Below are 15000 nucleotides of genomic sequence, written 5' to 3' on the forward strand. Positions count from 1 at the left end.
TTTCACACGAAAAGCTAAATGTGAAATTTGCATGTAATTTCATGAAAATGTTAGTCTGTATTGCTTTTATCTACCAAATACATAACAGTTTTTTTCCTTTGCTCCTTCTTTTTAATTATAAGGCTTCCTTTGCCCAGGACCACCCGAGATTATTTTCTTGTGGATCCGACTCGAATTTCACCAGGAGTGGCAGCAACAAGCTGCCCAAACCGGCGGTTTCCAAGAGCCAGAAAGTGCAGCTGCACCTGGCGATTGACTGGTTGTAACCAGAGGAGAACAACCTGGATAAGCTAAATTTAAAGCCACTCATAATGTCTTCTATTTCGGTCTTAATGCGGTCTTCCCTCTTAAAATCAAACTTCGGGAGATTTTGGAACTTTCTGTAATCTATATGTGGGACTGAATGATTCTGGCTCTCTCTCATTATCCTTTGTTCCTTGATATTGAACACTGGTGAAAGATGATTCTGAGCCTATGACTGCTTAATGGCTGAACTCTTGAAACGATTCTGTTTACTGATATAATTACAAGTATTTCTAATAGAGACAATGGCCACTTGAATTTGGAGAAGTAAATACAGAGGCTCTTCCTTCCATAATGGGTTTCGAACCGAAACACGGCAGAGGGGTTACTGTTGTCGTTAATTAAAAAAAAAAAATAATAAATAAGATAAAGTACCGAATAGCTCTTCTATATTTTCTATGTAAGAAACCAGCCCCTTCAAAGCACCTTTGTTCGAAAGGACGAGTTCATCCTTAAACTATAAAAGACGTCGCACGGGCTGAGATGTCTGGAAGGAAGGAACATCCTCCTTCTACAGGACACCTCTCGTACATTCCAGCCAGGCAACACAAGTGAGTGGCCAGACCGCTACATGCCCTTTCCCCCCGGAGGGCCTCTTCCAGCAGCAGGGTTATCGGAAGAGGTTCTTGCATACACCATGCCGGGTACAGCAAGAAGAAGGCGAAGATGATAGAAAAAAAAATAAAGTTGCTGCTGGGTAGGGCCATTCACAGTCTTTTCCAGTGTGTATATAAATAGCAACATTCAAAAGTTCTCCCGCTTAGTAACCAAGACCCGAGCGTGCAGTTACCGGCTCTCTCTCCGTCTCTGTCTGTCTGTCAGTCAGTCTCTTTAGTATGATCTGAAAATATTTCTTTTGTCCTGGAGGACTGGAGCCTTGTCCCAGCACTTGACGCAGTGAATGCTTACTTTATGATGCTATATGCAGCATAAAAAGTAGCCAAACTAACAAAAAAAAAAAAAAGACGAAAAGAAACTATATAAATGATATGAAAGATATTTTTTCGCGGAGTTGGTTAAGAGTGAAAACATTTCTTTTGTCCTGGAGGACTGGAGCCTTGTCCCTGCGCTTGACTCAGTGAATGCTTACTTTATGATGCTATATGCAGCATAAAAAATCGCCAAACTAAAAAAAAAAAAACGACGAAAAGAAATTATATGAATGATTTGACAGATTTTTTTTCGCAGTTTGTTAAGAGTGAAAATATTTCTTTAATACTGTAGGATTACGTCCTTATCATGCGTCCTTGCTTTAGGAAGCTTTTTAAAGCATGGATCAAATCAACCAGAAAATATGTATAAATAAAATAAAAGAACTGCTTTTGTAAAAAAAAAAAAACTGACTTCAAATGGAAGTTTATCAAATCGCAAAAAACTATGAGACGTGAATAATGTGAATATTCGAATAATATCACCGTATCTAGTTTCTTACAATGTTATATTTTTTGCTTATAAATTCTATTCAGATCCTACTTTTAAATGGACTTCCGTTTCAGCAATATTTGAGGTATTACGGTCCGCTTAACAAACATCATTTGTTTCATAAGTTGAATTCACTATGTATCTCCTTAGCGCTGTCGATGCAATGTGGGCATGGAACAAAGAATAAAAAGGAAGAGACAAAAGAAGTAGTTTTGAAACCCGGTCTTCAAAACCAGTAGGTTATGATGAGTAGGAAGTGATGCACATACCTTACGTAACTAGTCGATATATACGGCGATGAGTTCGACACCTGAGACACTCTGTATCCAAGTAGGAAGCGAGACATATGGCAGAGTAACAAACCAGAAATACAGCGTGAAAAAAAAAGTAATTTTAATCTTTTATCCGGCCGGTAACCAATATTCAACGTAAGAATATTTTTGCTAACATTAGACTAAGTTATTCTTGTGACAGGAGAGCAAAGCAACACGACCCAGAAATATAATGCATTTTCTGTTGTAAATGTAATAATAGTCAACGAAAGAGTGTTTCTTGTTTTATTCTTTTGAAACAAAAGATTTTGCTTTTCTGGCAGGACGGAAGAGCGGAAATGCTTGCAATACCTTACAATTATTTCTGCAACATAGTAGGCTTGGACCCTGGATGGGGCACTTTGAAACCAACGGCCAGTTTTTCGGTTTGGGATGTTTTGGGACTGCTCAGAGGAAATGGAAAAAAAAAATAGACCCTTAAACATGAATATGAAAGATGTTACGCTACCACACTAGTGATAGACCGAACTTTTGCTAAATGGATTTAACTGAAGTTTACTGGTAAAGGAGGCCATATAAAGAATATAACAAAATTCAGATAAAACGTGCAGCTCTTGCACCCTTAATCTTGTAGTTATATATCATTGCATCTACAATTATATGGATATTATGGGTACACACCCACAGCAAGAATATTCTCAACACATACTCAAAGGGATGGTCAGCAAGAAAAAAGTACTTTAAAGATACTCAAGTAGTAATGACTCCGTTAATGTTACCTAATTGTATCTACAATTATGCAGGTATTAAACGAATACGCGAGACCATTTTCACTACAGTATCAAAGATATAGCAAATAAGATCGGTGCAGACTTGAGAAAATATCAGTACACGGTATTACGCATGAAGTACGTCAAACTCTGACAAACCTCGGCCATAAAAAAAAGCAGCCACGTGGATACTGGCCTTAACCTTCCTTATTGTAATTCCACCGGTTTTGAATTACCCAGCGAGCCTGCCTGCTTCTGGAAGGGAGAGCCCTGTCCAATCCCGAAGGCGCTGCGAAGGGATCATACCTGTGGAAGGTTGCAGCAGCCAGGTGCTGGATGATCCCTAAAAACGTGTGGATGAGCCTTGGTCTTTTTAGACTGTAATTACGTAATAATAAGCAACATTGTTTTCAAAAATTAATTTTAATACCTTCTTGGTTATGCAAGTCCTATCAGTTGTAGATGTAGGTGTTTAAAATCTATTCTCCTTTGAGGGTATTATATTTTAGTTATCAAGATTTTTTCATGTAACTGTTTATTGTTCGTAGATAAGTAATTCTTTCACTATGATTCTTACACATACATTGGACTCAGATCTGTGCCACTTACCTTATGCAGATGACGTGGGCTGCGAGCCTTCCGTTTTCTCTCCTTATGTTTGCTTAGTGTCTCAGCGAATTGAAGGGGTAACTAATGTAGGTTCTGGAGTTCTTCCTAGTGTATTGGCATTTACATAGGAAACTGGTTTCTATCCAGTAGAGTATATTTTAATAACATTACCATTAAGTCGTTTCAATCCTGCTCCAGGCGTTGAAACAAGGATGAACTGTGTACGACAAATTTCCCTGGTTGTACTCAGAGGTCTCATTAGCAGAGTATAGAACCCTTAATTATATTGAGCATTCACTTTATTTAAAGACCATTTTTTTCCGTCCTCACACCTTAGTCTCCAGGACATTAAAGCCTGCTTATTCTAACACCTCTGCTAACTACAACCCAGGATTTCCGATCCTAGGCTTCCCTTAGGACAGGAAAAGACGAAATGAATAGTTCATGTTCATTATATATTGTATACATGTCAAATAGAGATATGGATGATAGATTTAACTTTGATACATAAAAATAGGAAAAAGTGCTTCACAGAAAATTGGCAACATTCAAATGATAAAAACAGCCACTCAGATTCCATCAAATCAAACTAAATTCAAGGCACCTATACACTCATACCTATACAAACATACATACAGCATACGTACATACACATATATGTGTATATGTGATATATATATATATATATATATATATATATATATATATATATATATATATATATATATATATATATATGTATGTATGTTCGCATTGTATAATCATTCATAAATTCTCTTCTTCATCAGGTCTTTTTACATTAAGTAACTAATAATGAAAAATGTTTTTGCAATAAATAAATGAAATAAGACATTATGATGAATAACTCGCAAATTCGTAACGCTTCTTTTAAATACATCTTATTTGTGCAATAGTTTTCTCAATTCTATTGCTCTTTGGTATCTTCATTTGAGAATCCAAAAGACAAGAAATAATAATAAATATAAATTATATTCACATTAATTTTTGGTATAAATAAACCCTATAAATCTTATATACATATATCCACAATTCTTACTGACTACACAATAAGGTGATTTTGGTTTAAGTAGCAAAAGTCTGACGTGGCTAATCATAGCTTTTGACACAATTTAAGACCGGGCAGTTTGGCAGCATGCTGTTAGTGCTTCTGTTGGCACAATACCCAATTGGAAACTGATTATAATCGGTAATAAGTACGGGAAACAAGGTTAACGTGATAATTTAGAAATGGAAATTTGTTTTTGAAATGGCTGAGATTTGTACTAGCATTAAATCTGCAGGCTATCTATCTATTAGCAGCAATTAGTATTGTGCAGTTCTAGATCTAAATTTTAGTATGAGTGATAAAATTACGTAAATTATTCTGAATTTTTCCACCGTGTGAGGATTCGGGCAATACCATTACACCTCCAGGTGTACCTCTACTCTGCCCTACCTTATAAGCCTCCAGGCGCACCTTCACTTTGCCTGGTAAATCTCTACGGTAGAATACTGATTACAGAGCACTAACATTAACTGTAAAGTTACCCTTCCTAATTTTTGCTTTTGTTTTACTCCCAAAAGCAAGGATTACATTATAGCTTAGTAAACTCGAGTATGATTGGCTACCATCCTCGTTATGAGGAAAGTACTGTTTACATATGGCCAGCAGTAGTTAAACCTCCAATGCACGTTAGTTTGCCGAACCCCAAGGAAGGCCGTTGAAAAGACTTGGCAAGCTTTCGTCACTGAAGGGCTGAGCAGCGTCGAAAGACGTCTGGCCTTCGAACTGCAAGACCAAATCAACTGGGGTGTTCATGTGGATGCTGGTCGTCCGGCCAGTGGAGGAAATGGAGAAGTGACCGCCTCCTTTCCCGGGGAATGAACCATCGAGACTCAGGGACGTCTTGATACCATTGGAGGTCAGAGATATCTCTTGGTTGCCGGAAATTTCGGTAGATTCGCCCCCTTCGAAGTTCAAGCTGTAGCTGGCGTTCGTCACAGTCTTCATTGGTTCAGAAGTTGTGTTTGTCACCGTCAGGGTGTCGGTCGTGACAAGCAGGCCCGTGTCATTTTTCAGCTCTGCCTTGCCCTTCATGCCAGAGGAGACGTTCCCGAAGTAGATGTAAGAGCCGTTGATGTATTTCATGAAGGAAAGCGATCTAGCGACACCTTGCCAAGCGACAACTGAGCTCCCTTCGAAGGAGAAATGGACGCGAGAAACTGTTCCCACGGCGAAGAGGTATTCTGGGATGTTGGGGGCCTTTGAAGTGATAAGGTAAAGGTTGACGGAGGAATAGCTCCCTTTTGCGCCCTGCTTTTCCAGCTTTCCGTAGATCTGATTGTTGAAGAGAGTGACTGTCCCAGATGAGGACTTGGACGATCCTGTCTGATTCTGACGGAAAGCAAAAGGTTCTTCGAAGAGGTACGCAGGATGGCTGCCATTTTTCAGGGAGGCGATGACTGGAAGCCATTCCTGGAAAAGGAAATTCCTTAAATGTATGCATTGGCCTCTAACAACTGTTTCGTTACTCTATCTCCTAAGTATGAAACACCCAGTAAACAAAGAATTATATTATATACTTAAAGTTATCAGGCATGTATGTGAATACCAGAACAGGATTTTTGGTAATGTACCTGAACTGCGTAAATTACATTAACGCTTTTCTAATTCCAAATATCTCTAGGGCTTATGGGAGCAAAAATGTCGCTGATTTACCAAGCAACGGCATTTAGAGTTATCACCATAATAATATAAACGAGAATACAACATGCTAGGTATTATCCCAGATTAGCAAGGTCCAGTTCACAAACCAAAATGGTAAATGAATATTAATAACTTATAATGATGTCACAGGTACAAAAATCAGGATGACAAGAAAGGCATCTAATCACGAATACAAAAAATATCAGGATGAGGAACAACCAGAACATATTTGCAAGATCAAATAAACTAAAAATACCTAGATTAAACAATTAATAGTGTTGAGTTTTATTTACAGAATTATTATACCAAGAATAATAAAAGATTTTGTGGCAAAATGAGATATAAAACCGAAGATTTGATTTACCATAACAAACACGTTTCGCACCAATCTGCTATTTTAGTTGCCATATTCAACCATTTAACTGTAATAGCAATGCTATTTAGAGAAGATTTCTTCTTGCATATCTTACAGTTCAAGTTAATTCTGTTCGAGACAGGATTACGGAACAAATTAACTTTCTTAAAAATTCAAATACGATTGCTGCCTTAAAGTTACTAGATTTTCATTAATTACAGCATCATTATCGTTGATATCATTGTCATTATCAGCATCATTATCACTGGTTTGAATGTAGTGGCTCTGTAGCAGAACAGAGTCATCATTTCCTTTACGAATTTCAAGGCTTTCACGGGAAGCACATCCAAAATTATCAGAAAAAAAAAGAAGTGTAGAGGCAACGTGATCAGTACAATGGACAGATCTGGCGAATGGGACTATTACATTCAGTATGTTTCAGTAAATTTCTATTTTGCTTCCATACTTATTTTTTGCGGTTGAAGTAATTATGACAGTCTCTACCATTAAGCTAATGGAAAACCTGCGTTTGAATATGATTTCAGTGGTTAGTTAGTATATAATTACCTCTTGGCTTCGAATGTCTTCTTCTAGTTCTTGTGAGACGGCATCGGAAAAAGCATGTAGTTTGTCGTCCTGCAAGAGATAATATTCCTTAGAAGTCTTTAGAATAAATAAATGTAGAGTAATATTGGTCTTTCGAATAGCATGCCATCCAAAAGGTAATATATATATATATATATATATATATATATATATATATATATATATATATATATATATATATATATATATATATATATATATATATATATATATATATATATATATATATATATATATAAATATATATGAACAATTTTAAGATGAGTCTGCAACGAAAATTAATTTGATGAAAGACAAGATTTCATGATACTAATTCGTAGAATTTCAATAATTTAACAATGTGTGTGCGTAAATAAATACGGGATTCTCACCTTAAACAGAACCAACAGTTCTTCAAAAGGTGCAGCATTACAGCCCTTTTCTGAAAGAGATAGAGAAACAAATGTTAAATGAATGACCTCGCTGTTTATAATGAACTACAACATTAATCCATAAGCTTTGGATTTTGTTTAAAGAAACAAAAGTCTGTAGGTTTGCAGTCCTGTTCACGATTAACGTCGAAAATACTCCCCATTCTACTCAGTTGGCAGGAAAAGAGATTAATATCTTATTGTTACTAAAGCAGTTGGAAAGTTTCAAAGGAAGCAATAGGACACCATTCTAAGAGGTATACAAAATTGTGTTCATATCAGACAGAATCTAATTATGATTGTAAAATCTGAGCTTATCAGAACAGGTACTTTGTCTCACAAAAACTTTATTTCATTAGATGATTATTGTACTAGAAATTTTGAATGGAGGAATATTGCATTTAAATCTGGACTAAAAGTATATCAGACATAATAAGTACTTTGGTAATTTTGATACATGTATTTAAGGAACTGTTATGTTGCAAGACATACCTAATTTATCTAAAAAATATTTTCCCTGTTCAGTTGTTAATTTTAGATTTTTTTTTAAGAGCCCTTTTGGTAACCTTTGCGTTCAGAGGCTGACAGAACAGGCATTCCGTTAAGATTTTCGTGCCGGGGTTTAAATAAAATGAAACAAAATAAAAGGCGAGAAGACCATAAGAAAATGAAAAAGTTGTCCTTAACTGACAGCCAGTTCCAGGAATCGAGGTAAACAAGAGCGCGCACTGAATTCTAGTGGCAATTCTTTTTCACGCTGAGGCCAAATGTCAAGAACTGTTAGAAATATTGGGTGACTATTCTTCCTTGTCTCCACTGATTTCGGTTTTTTTCAGTACTCTTGAGAAAATACTTTTCTGTTTTTATACAGTGGTACAATACTTGTGTACAAATGACTGACAGACACCATCAGTGTAAAGCAGTCGAGTCTCATTACCTTAAACAAATATTTTGTTTATGAAATAGTATGTACATTATTACATTATATATATATATATATATATATATATATATATATATATATTATATATATATATTATACATATATTATATACAATGTATATGTAAATATATATATATATATATATACAGTATAATATATAAATATATACATATATATATATATATATATATACATATATATATATATATATATATATATATATATATATATATATATATATATATATATATATATATATATGTGTGTGTGTGTGTGTGTGTGTGGATCGTTGTGTGTGGCTTTCGCTTACCTAAAAGTTAACGTTGTCCCATACTTTGTATGCAGATTTGATAGCACGTTGACGAGCGTCACCAGAATATGGCTATCCCTTGACAAGACAACTTTCGTTTTTAGGGGCTGCGAACAAAGAATCTAACCACAGAAGGATCCGAAATACCGAATTCAAGATGAAAATAGCTTGCCACCCCTACCTTATTTATTGAAAACTCACTCTACTACAAAACTGTTAAATTCCTATGCCCTATATTCTAATTTTATGAAAGAAATTTGATTAGCCTTTGATTTATTTATAATATAATTATTGACACCGTTTGTTTTCTGGCAATTGTTTGGTCGCAGTTTTTCAGGCGTCGGGATACAGGAGAGAGAGAGAGAGAGAGAGAGAGAGAGAGCACGACATCACCGGTGACTGAGTACTGAGTTGTTTCATAAGTAGTTCTTGGTAGTTCCACAGATCAAGAGAGCGAGAATATTGAATGCAAGTCGTGTGCCCAAGGGGGACATTGACAACAGGAAAGGAGAAAAATGGATTAAGAGGAAAAGTATAGTGCTTGTTGTTGGATTAACATAAACATGTGCCAGCACAGGTTACCGCTCGAAGGAGGAGCTCTCTCAAAAAAAAGAAAAAAAAAAAAAAAAGACAGGGAGACAACCCTTTTACGTTTGTTTTTATTTCCTGGAGAACAAATCCTTCGTTTTATGCATTTTCCGAGTTTTGTCATTTGTTAATTCACCGATTATTTTACTTCTTGATGTGTCTTATATCATCGACAGAGGGCTGTGGTAGTAAAAGTGTTTGTAAATCATCTTTTTTCGTAGTGCAAAAAACTTTCGGAGAAATGAAGGAATGAGAAAGTGGTTATTTGCCTCATTTTGATAATACTTTATTAATATTGATATAAAAGATAATCAGAGAGATATAATTAAGTTGTTATTCAGTATTTTGTGTCGATTTCCTTCCAGATTCCCTAGAATAAGACAACCGAAGATTCCTCAACTCCGAAGGCAACGTACAACTGAATAGATTCCCATGTAATAACAACAGAAAACGAAAGCGCAATCATATGATCGTGTTGGCTAACCACCAGAAAGCATTTTCACTTTTTCTTTTAATGTTGTTTTCATTGCATCGATGTATTACGCCAAGAAGTAAACGGAAAGACATTGGGCATTTCGACTTAAGTGTATAGTGAATCATTTGGCCATAAAAGCAATATCGTATTTGTTTACATAGTGCGGTAGCCCACTTCATCTCAGGGACAACGTAAGTTTGAACCTAGAAATCGGAAATCCAGGCCTCCTTCGGTCTTGCAGGAGCCTGGGCAGAGTTGAGAAACAGAGAAATATCGAAAGTGGAAACAGCCTGGGAACACTAGCACCTGTTAGTTGTTTTCCCACGGCTTCTAGTCATTTAACGTGCCTCCGGAATTTATCCTGGGAGCTCTGCTTCGTAGAGGGAAAGGGAAATGTTTATAAAAAAAAGTATACCTTAGTTTTACCAGACCACTGAGCAACAAGCACGTGGGTACAATATACGTTCGCCGTAATTTTTTAAATAATGCGAATTGATTTATAGCCAAATACAGTAAGTTGCCATAGCAAGAAAGTGATGGATGAAAAAGTGCATTAAACGTATGAAATTACAGAAGTTCTAATACACACATATATGTGTGTGTGCACGCATATGTGTATGTATATATATATATATATATATATATATATATATATATATATATATATATATATATATTTAAATATATATATAAACAAATCAATGATATATTGAAGTTTAAAGAATATAAAATAAATATGATATTTATATATATATATATATATATATATATACATACTGTATATATATAATAATATATGTGCATACATATATACATATGTCTGTCTATCATTATTTATCTATCTATCTATCTATCTATATAGATATATATATATATATATATATATATATATATATATATATATATATATATATATATGAGCTTAAAAATCTAACAAAGGAATTATCTAACAAAAGTATTCTATTGAGGTCGCAGTTTATGAATATCTGGTAATAATTCTTCTGTTTTCCTGTTGTGCACTGGAAAATTTTTCAAAACACATAATAAAAAATAAAAACTAATTTGCGAATGCGGCAAACATTACTTGATTTTAACTTCATTTACGTGGTTCCTTGATACGTTTTTGCATATCAATTTTAATACTGAGTAAATTTCTTGGTTTTTATATTTTGCCAAAATTTAGTTTTGGATCTTTCCTAGATAGTGACCCCTGAGGGTTTTAACCCTACAAGTATCCATCTATGCGTTGTGTTTAGTACAAGTCCGTTGGGGATGGCCGTAAAAACATAAACAAAAGACTTTAAATATCATAAAGATAATGATCCCCAAGAAATATTAGTCCTGGGGTCACTCTCTAGGAAAGATCCTTGAGTTTTACTTTTCTTCTGAGACAGAAGTACCGATTTATATTGAAGTTCAGTCAAAATTTTGTCCCAGTTTCATTGAATTATGTCTTTGAGTCACTGCCTCCACGAAGCTCTGAAATCCTCAGTGTTGAGGGCAAGAAGAAGAGCATGAGATCCCGTATCTGGGATCTGTCCTGCAAGAAAATGGACCCGGTAGATCTGTCTTTTGTTGGGGACTGATTCGCCTATTCAGGCCGCCCTTACGCTAGATCTGTCCTCAAGACTCTCTCTCTCTCTCTCTCTCTCTCTCTCTCTCTGTGTGTGTGTGTGGCACAGTTTCTGCTGGGTTCTGCAAGTGATAATAGTTATTTCCTGGCATATTTTGCTTTCCATTCTTGGAAAAAGTCATAAAAAGCTGAGATCCGGTAGCGAAAGTATGTGCATACATGCGGTAGGCTCACTTATGGATCCATCCGTGAACATATAAAACAAGTAAAAATTGCGCCGAAGTTTCTTCGGCGCAATCGAGTTTTCTGTACACCCTCTACAGCGTATAATCAAGGCCACCGAAAACAGACCTGTCTTTCGGTGGTCTCGGTATAATGCTGTGTGAGCCGCAGCCCATGAAACTTTAACCACGGCCTGGTGGTGGCCTATCCTATATCGTTGCCAGAAGCACGATTATGACTAACTTTAACCTTAAATAAAATAAAAGCTACTGAGGCTGGAGGGCTGCAATTTGGTATGCTTGCTGATTGGAGGGTGGATGCGCAACATACCAATTTGTAGCTCTCTAGCCTTAGCAGTTTTTAAGACCTGAGGGCGGATAGAAAAAGTGCGGGCAGAATAAACTGCGGACGGACAGACAAAGCCGGAACATTAGTTTCTTTTACAGAAACTAAAACTAAAAAAATAATAGAGCTATGTGCATAGTAAGGAATCTTTCTGGGGCTCTACTTACGGGTGCTAACACAAAATTTCTTTGATAAAGGAAATTCTACCTTTCTGCTTCCCTATCAGTTCTCTTGAATATTGTACCATTTGGCCGCCAACATTTACTCGTAGAGTTTAGCTGGCTCTCAGTACCTTCTATTTTTGTCTCCGCCTATCGCCTTTATGGGTTGATGTCTTAACGTTTTCGCTTATGACGACAAGAGTTACTGATTTCGCCCTGGTCTTGAAAAGAGGAAAATACCTTGTAGAATAATTCCTTTACTTTTGTCTTTTATATATTTTGCCCTCATGTTTCTTTCTGATTTGTGGCCATAAGGAAAAAGGCCCTCCAGTTTCTTCCCGAACTTGGAAGGAGGAAAACGGATTCCTGATTAATTCCGTACTTTTGTTAAACGGGAACTCTCCTTCACACTCCGGCTCATTTTGAAACGCTTGACTGACGTAATGACGGTCGCGTGGAAGGGAAGGCGATTGTACAATCGTTTAGTGTGTTTGTACGGCTCCGAGGTCGCTCTGATCTCGTGGTTTGCTAGAAAAACAATATCGGCCTAAAGGTAAAGTTACGACATCGGCACTGAGCATGTAAGAGCAAATTACACACACACACACACGTGTGTGTGTTTGGGTGTGTGCATGTATACACACATATATATATATATATATACATATATGTAGCCTATGTACAGTATGTCTATGTATATATGTACACATATATATATGTATGCATGTATATGTATATATATGTATGTATATGTAAATATATATATATATATATACGTATACATATATATTTATATGTATATACAATATATATATATATATATATATATATATATATATATATATAATGTATATAAACTAAACATATAGTGTGTATGCAGTTATCATTTACCTATGTGAAACGTCGCGTAAGGAGAGTAACTAACTGATGAAATAGTTTACCATAAGGTATATTAAACAGATCAACCAACTCCTCCAGGGTTGGAACAAGCTTTCCACTTTCGGAAGTCAAGCCTGACCTAAGCTCTTCACCGCCATAGGACGACGCAACGTCCATGAAATGAAAGCTCGCTCGCGCGCCAGCAGCAAGTCAATATCAAACTACTTTCTCGTGTGATGGCTGGATGACTATGTACTGAAACTGAATCAAATGAGAGAACGACTCAGGCAGAAATAAGGATCTAATGGACCGTGGTCAAATCTGTATGAAAACCGTAATTTTCGACTAAGCTCGGTTTTGCTCTCTTATGTTAGACTGTGTCAACCAAAACATTATTGTCAGAAAATAAACTGGAAACATTCATCCATTACTAACCAATTTCAGATGGAGTATTATCAACTAATACGGTTTAAAAATCAACTCGCTCTGTTTAAGCAACGGAAGCTTTTTCATCTTATGTTCACTGATTATGGGTGAGATTTCACTTTATCCTTAGGTACTCTGATAAATAATTGTCTCTTAGATCCGCTTTTACACCTTATATGGAAGTCGATTCAATGAAGAAAGTATGAATCACGGCACGATGACAAAAAAATATTGTCTGCATCTGCTGCCGCGTCATGGTAATTTGTAATTTGATACGTTTTTGTACGATCTGCCTGGTGATGACCATTGATGCCTCAATTGCATCTAGAGAATCGTAAAAATAGAATTCTGAACGGACATCACAAAACGAAAATCAAATGCTCAGTCTGATTTGAGAACGAGCGATAATAAAAGCGTAAATATTTATTTAGACCCATATTAGGACCTTGCCGACGCAAGTACAGGAAAACTTTCACTTGGATTTTGCACCACGAAAATTCGCGTAAAAAGACAAAGTGTTAACGCTACTAACTTTGTAAATCTTCCAAACACATGCATGCAGCGTAATTCAAAAGTCGATTCACTTACGGGCACAAGCAGCAGCACCAACAGAAGCAGCGTCTGCAAGCGTCTTGCCTCCTAGGAAGCACAAAACCACAACACCGTATTGGCGGAGGAGAAACGTTGTTGCTCTCATGATTGAAGCGGCGGTTGATCTGATGCTATGGAGTCACACTACGGGTCTAAAAGTACGCTTCTCTTTCCCTTACAACACTCTCTCTATCTCTCTTTCTCTCTCTCTCCCCTTAGTTGACGCGATGGTCTCGTGATGTAATAGGTTCGTTGCCAGTTTCCTCGACGTCTGGAATTAATAACTCTCTCTCTGCGGTTTCTCGTTCTTAAACTAACCTTGACTGTTGTCAGAAAGTTGCATTTTAACTCTCACACTAAAGAAGGGTTGGCTTTCTTAATTTGTTCAGGAAGAAATAATGGATCGAAATTAGAAAAAGTTTGCCAACTAGGCCATAATGTTCCTGCGCACTGCCAGACGCTTACGGCAAGGGGTTCCATGCAATGAATCACAATATGTGGCCCTGTTGTCACCGCTCATGACGCAATCCCGGCAAAATATTTCATCTTTTTTTTTTTTTTTAGTAAGGATGGGTACATCGCAGCTTAAGCCGGTATCCTTGCTGCAGACGTCACAACCGGTGATTAAACTATCCGAAGGTTAACAAATAGAGGCCCTGCATATTAAAATGATGAACCGGGAAGGTCTCTTACCCGCCTTTTTTTGCGAGTACGAGTATATACCTTTCGATGCTTTCCTTCAGTCATTGAAACACGAAGCAGACATGTCGCGGGTTAGGGCGCGATAAAAAGATGAAGGCAACTCTGAAAGCAAGAAGAAGGGAGCAGAAAAGGGGAGAACTATTGAACGGAGAGCAAAACGAAAGAAACACAGGAAGGCAGAGTGGAAATGGGAAGGAAGGACTAGCGGGAGGGAGGGGCCAGCGGTAGATGGGAGACACCACTGACTAACCTCATATGAATGGATGCCGTGACGTCACTCAGTATCAAGGGGCGCTTATGAATATGAAACGGTTCAAATGAATTGGGAGAC

At 36.6% G+C, this 15000-nt stretch overlaps 2 protein-coding genes across 2 annotated transcripts in view; one reads left to right on the forward strand and one right to left on the reverse strand.

Annotated features, from left to right (window-relative positions):
• The window catches only part of LOC136839408 (uncharacterized), a 200424-nt gene that overhangs the window by 62117 nt on the left and 123307 nt on the right, over positions 1-15000 (forward strand). The gene's annotated exons all lie outside the window — the stretch shown is intronic.
• LOC136839406 (uncharacterized) lies at positions 3811-14177 on the reverse strand. Its single transcript, XM_067105398.1, has 4 exons — positions 13965-14177; positions 7416-7465; positions 7006-7074; positions 3811-5852 (listed from the first exon to the last, which is right to left on the reverse strand). Exons 1-4 carry the CDS (start codon positions 14071-14073, stop codon positions 5070-5072), a joined length of 1011 nt encoding a protein of 336 aa, XP_066961499.1. The 5' UTR covers positions 14074-14177; the 3' UTR covers positions 3811-5069.

Source organism: Macrobrachium rosenbergii, chromosome 6, assembly GCF_040412425.1.
Source record: "Macrobrachium rosenbergii isolate ZJJX-2024 chromosome 6, ASM4041242v1, whole genome shotgun sequence".
In the NCBI taxonomy this organism is placed as follows: Eukaryota; Metazoa; Arthropoda; class Malacostraca; order Decapoda; family Palaemonidae; genus Macrobrachium; species Macrobrachium rosenbergii.

Bases quoted from the DNA above. Each gene is read 5' to 3' on its own strand.
- LOC136839406 (XM_067105398.1), bottom strand. From the start codon at position 14,073: ATGAGAGCAACAACGTTTCTCCTCCGCCAATACGGTGTTGTGGTTTTG. The intron at 7,075-7,415 runs GTGAGAATCCCG...TATCTCTTGCAG, and splicing joins AACTGTTGGTTCTGTTTAAG to GACGACAAACTACATGCTTT. The intron at 5,853-7,005 runs GTAATTATATAC...TTCCTTTTCCAG, and splicing joins AAGACATTCGAAGCCAAGAG to GAATGGCTTCCAGTCATCGC.